A 2,500-nucleotide genomic window follows, 5' to 3' on the forward strand; every position below is an offset into this window, starting at 1 on the left:
GTCACGACTCCTGTCTCTACAGAAACAGCGTGTCACGACTCCTGTCTCTACAGAAACAGAGTGTCACGAGTCCTGTCTCTACAGAAACAGCGTGTCACGACTCCTGTCTCTACAGAAACAGCGTGTCACGAGTCCTGTCTCTACAGAAACAGAGTGTCACGACTCCTGTCTCTACAGAAACAGCGTGTCACGACTCCTGTCTCTACAGAAACAGCGTGTCACGAGTCCTGTCTCTACAGAAACAGAGTGTCACGACTCCTGTCTCTACAGAAACAGCGTGTCACGACTCCTGTCTCTACAGAAACAGCGTGTCACGAGTCCTGTCCCGACAGAAACAGCGTGTCACGAGTCCTGTCCCGACAGAAACAGCGTGTCACGAGTCCTGTCCCGACAGAAACAGCGTGTCACTACTCCTGTACTTGTGCGCTCTGCTTGTGCAAATAAAAATAAAGATAATGAAAAAGGAACTGTTTAGAACGTTATGAGGTTTACACCCGGCAGCGACCATAAGCAGCAACCAAAATGTTGACCTCTGTTTGACCTCTGACCTGTGTTCTTAGGTGATCTGTGGCTGCCACGTCCTGACGCCTCAGGCATGGTGTGATGATGTCACAGGAAGTGGAAACCTGAGGAAATGACACACACGCAATTAATCAGTCAGTCAATCGATCAATCCATCAACACATCCGTCCATTATCTGTCAGTCAATCAATCAATTAATTAATTGATCAATCCAACAGGTCAGTCGGATAATGTTTCCTGTGGTCAATTCATTTAATATATTAATACAAAAAAATCAATCAGTTAATCAATATATAAGTGTAGAGGGTATCCGTGTGACATAATCATCATACCCGGAAATTATGCGGGAACGCCTACTGAGTGGCATAAAACTACTTCCTGGCCTCGACGGCCCATCGAAATAGAAAAGTCCTATCTGACTGCATTAAACGACATTAAATTACGTATAGTTGTAAATTATTTTCCACTCACTTAATACCCTCTATTATGGTCATGTTACATCAATGGGACTAATGTTTAGGAGTTTGTTATTTACCACATCTTTATACTTCATGATGTTGTGCTGCAACAATTGCATCTATACAAGATCCTCAAATCAATTTATTTTTGCTAAATTTGAAAATGCTTGAAAGTATAACATATAGGGCTCAATTAGTTAACCCATTCTGAACGGGCACCCATTTTGGTGTTGGCATCATGTTATGCTTTAGCTATTGAAAAATAGCAGATCTACAAGCTCATATCGCGCCACCGAGTGGCGCGATACGAGCTTGTAGGTCTGCTATTTTTGGAAAAAAATCGAAGAATCTGATCTGAGGTCAGAATGGGTTCGTCAGACCAGCGTGTGTCCAGTGGAAACCTCGTATGAATCTGATCTCAGGTCAGAATGGGTTAAGACGCCACTACTGGACTCATTATGATGAGTCCAGTTTGATACATATCTCTGGCATAATGCTTAGTTTTATAGGTCTGCATGCTTTGTGTCTTAATGTCACAATGCTTGATGGTCTTGTATAAAGAGCTTTGAATTGCCTTGTTGTCTTGCCTAGGTCAGGATACACTTTGGCATGGACACTGTATCATCAATATACTGTCTCCCCCTCAGTGAGGAAATATAAGAGTATGTGTGTGTGTGTGTGTGTGTGTGTGTGTGTGTGTGTGTGTGTGTGTGTGTGTGTGTGTGTGTGTGTGTGTGTGTGTGTGTGTGTGTGTGTGTGTGTGTGTGTGTGTGTGTGTGTGTGTGTGTGTGTGCGCGTGCGTGCGTGCGTGCATGTGCACATGCATGCGTGCGTCTGGGTGTCTGCTTTGTGTCAGCTGCTATGTGTGGTGGTGTGGTCTCTCTCTGTACTCTCCTCTTCATATCAATCTCCTCTCTCTCTGTGGTCACAACACCTGTCAACCTCTCTCTGTCTTTCTCTCTCTGTATCTCTCACTGTGCACTTGGCACAGGAACAAACACTCTGTCTGTCTGCAGTCTGTCTGTCTGTCTGTCTGTCTGTCTGTCTGTCTGTCTGTCTGTCTGTCTGTCTGTCTGTCTGTCTGTCTGTCTGTCTGTCTGTCTGTCTGTCTGTCTGTCTGTCTGTCTGTCTGTCTGTTGGATGGAGGGTGGTGCCATGTGTATGAAGTGGGTTGGAGGGAGGGTGGTGCCATGGGTATGAAGTGGGTTGGAGGGAGGGTGGTGCCATGGGTATGAAGTGGGTTGGAGGGAGGGTGGTGACATGGGTATGAAGTGGGTTGGAGGGAGGGTTAGGGTTAGGGTATGAAGTGGGTTGGGGATCCGCTTGTCCAGAACCGCTGCAGCGTAGGCCAGAACTTGTTCGTTTAGAGTTACCGGTCTCTAAATCTATGAGTGTACAAATGGAACACTGGCAGCACTACAAATGTACACTCTCAGAGTTACAGACCTGTAAGGGTCAGTTTTTACACTCTCAGAGTTACAGACCTGTAAGACCTCTGTACCTGTTTGGTTCCATGTGCA

General features: G+C 45.7%; 1 protein-coding gene across 1 annotated transcript in view; it reads right to left on the minus strand.

The window, feature by feature from the left end:
- The window catches only part of LOC310864592 (uncharacterized protein), a 126,259-nt gene that overhangs the window by 104,273 nt on the left and 19,486 nt on the right, over positions 1–2,500 (minus strand). Inside the window, 1 exon segment of the mRNA XM_083773281.1 lies at positions 549–626. Within this exon segment, the coding sequence (XP_083629407.1) occupies positions 549–597 (49 nt within the window). The 5' untranslated portion in view covers positions 598–626.

This window comes from Protomyctophum parallelum (genome assembly GCF_964188405.1).
Source record: "Protomyctophum parallelum genome assembly, chromosome: 9".
NCBI lineage: Eukaryota > Metazoa > Chordata > Actinopteri > Myctophiformes > Myctophidae > Protomyctophum > Protomyctophum parallelum.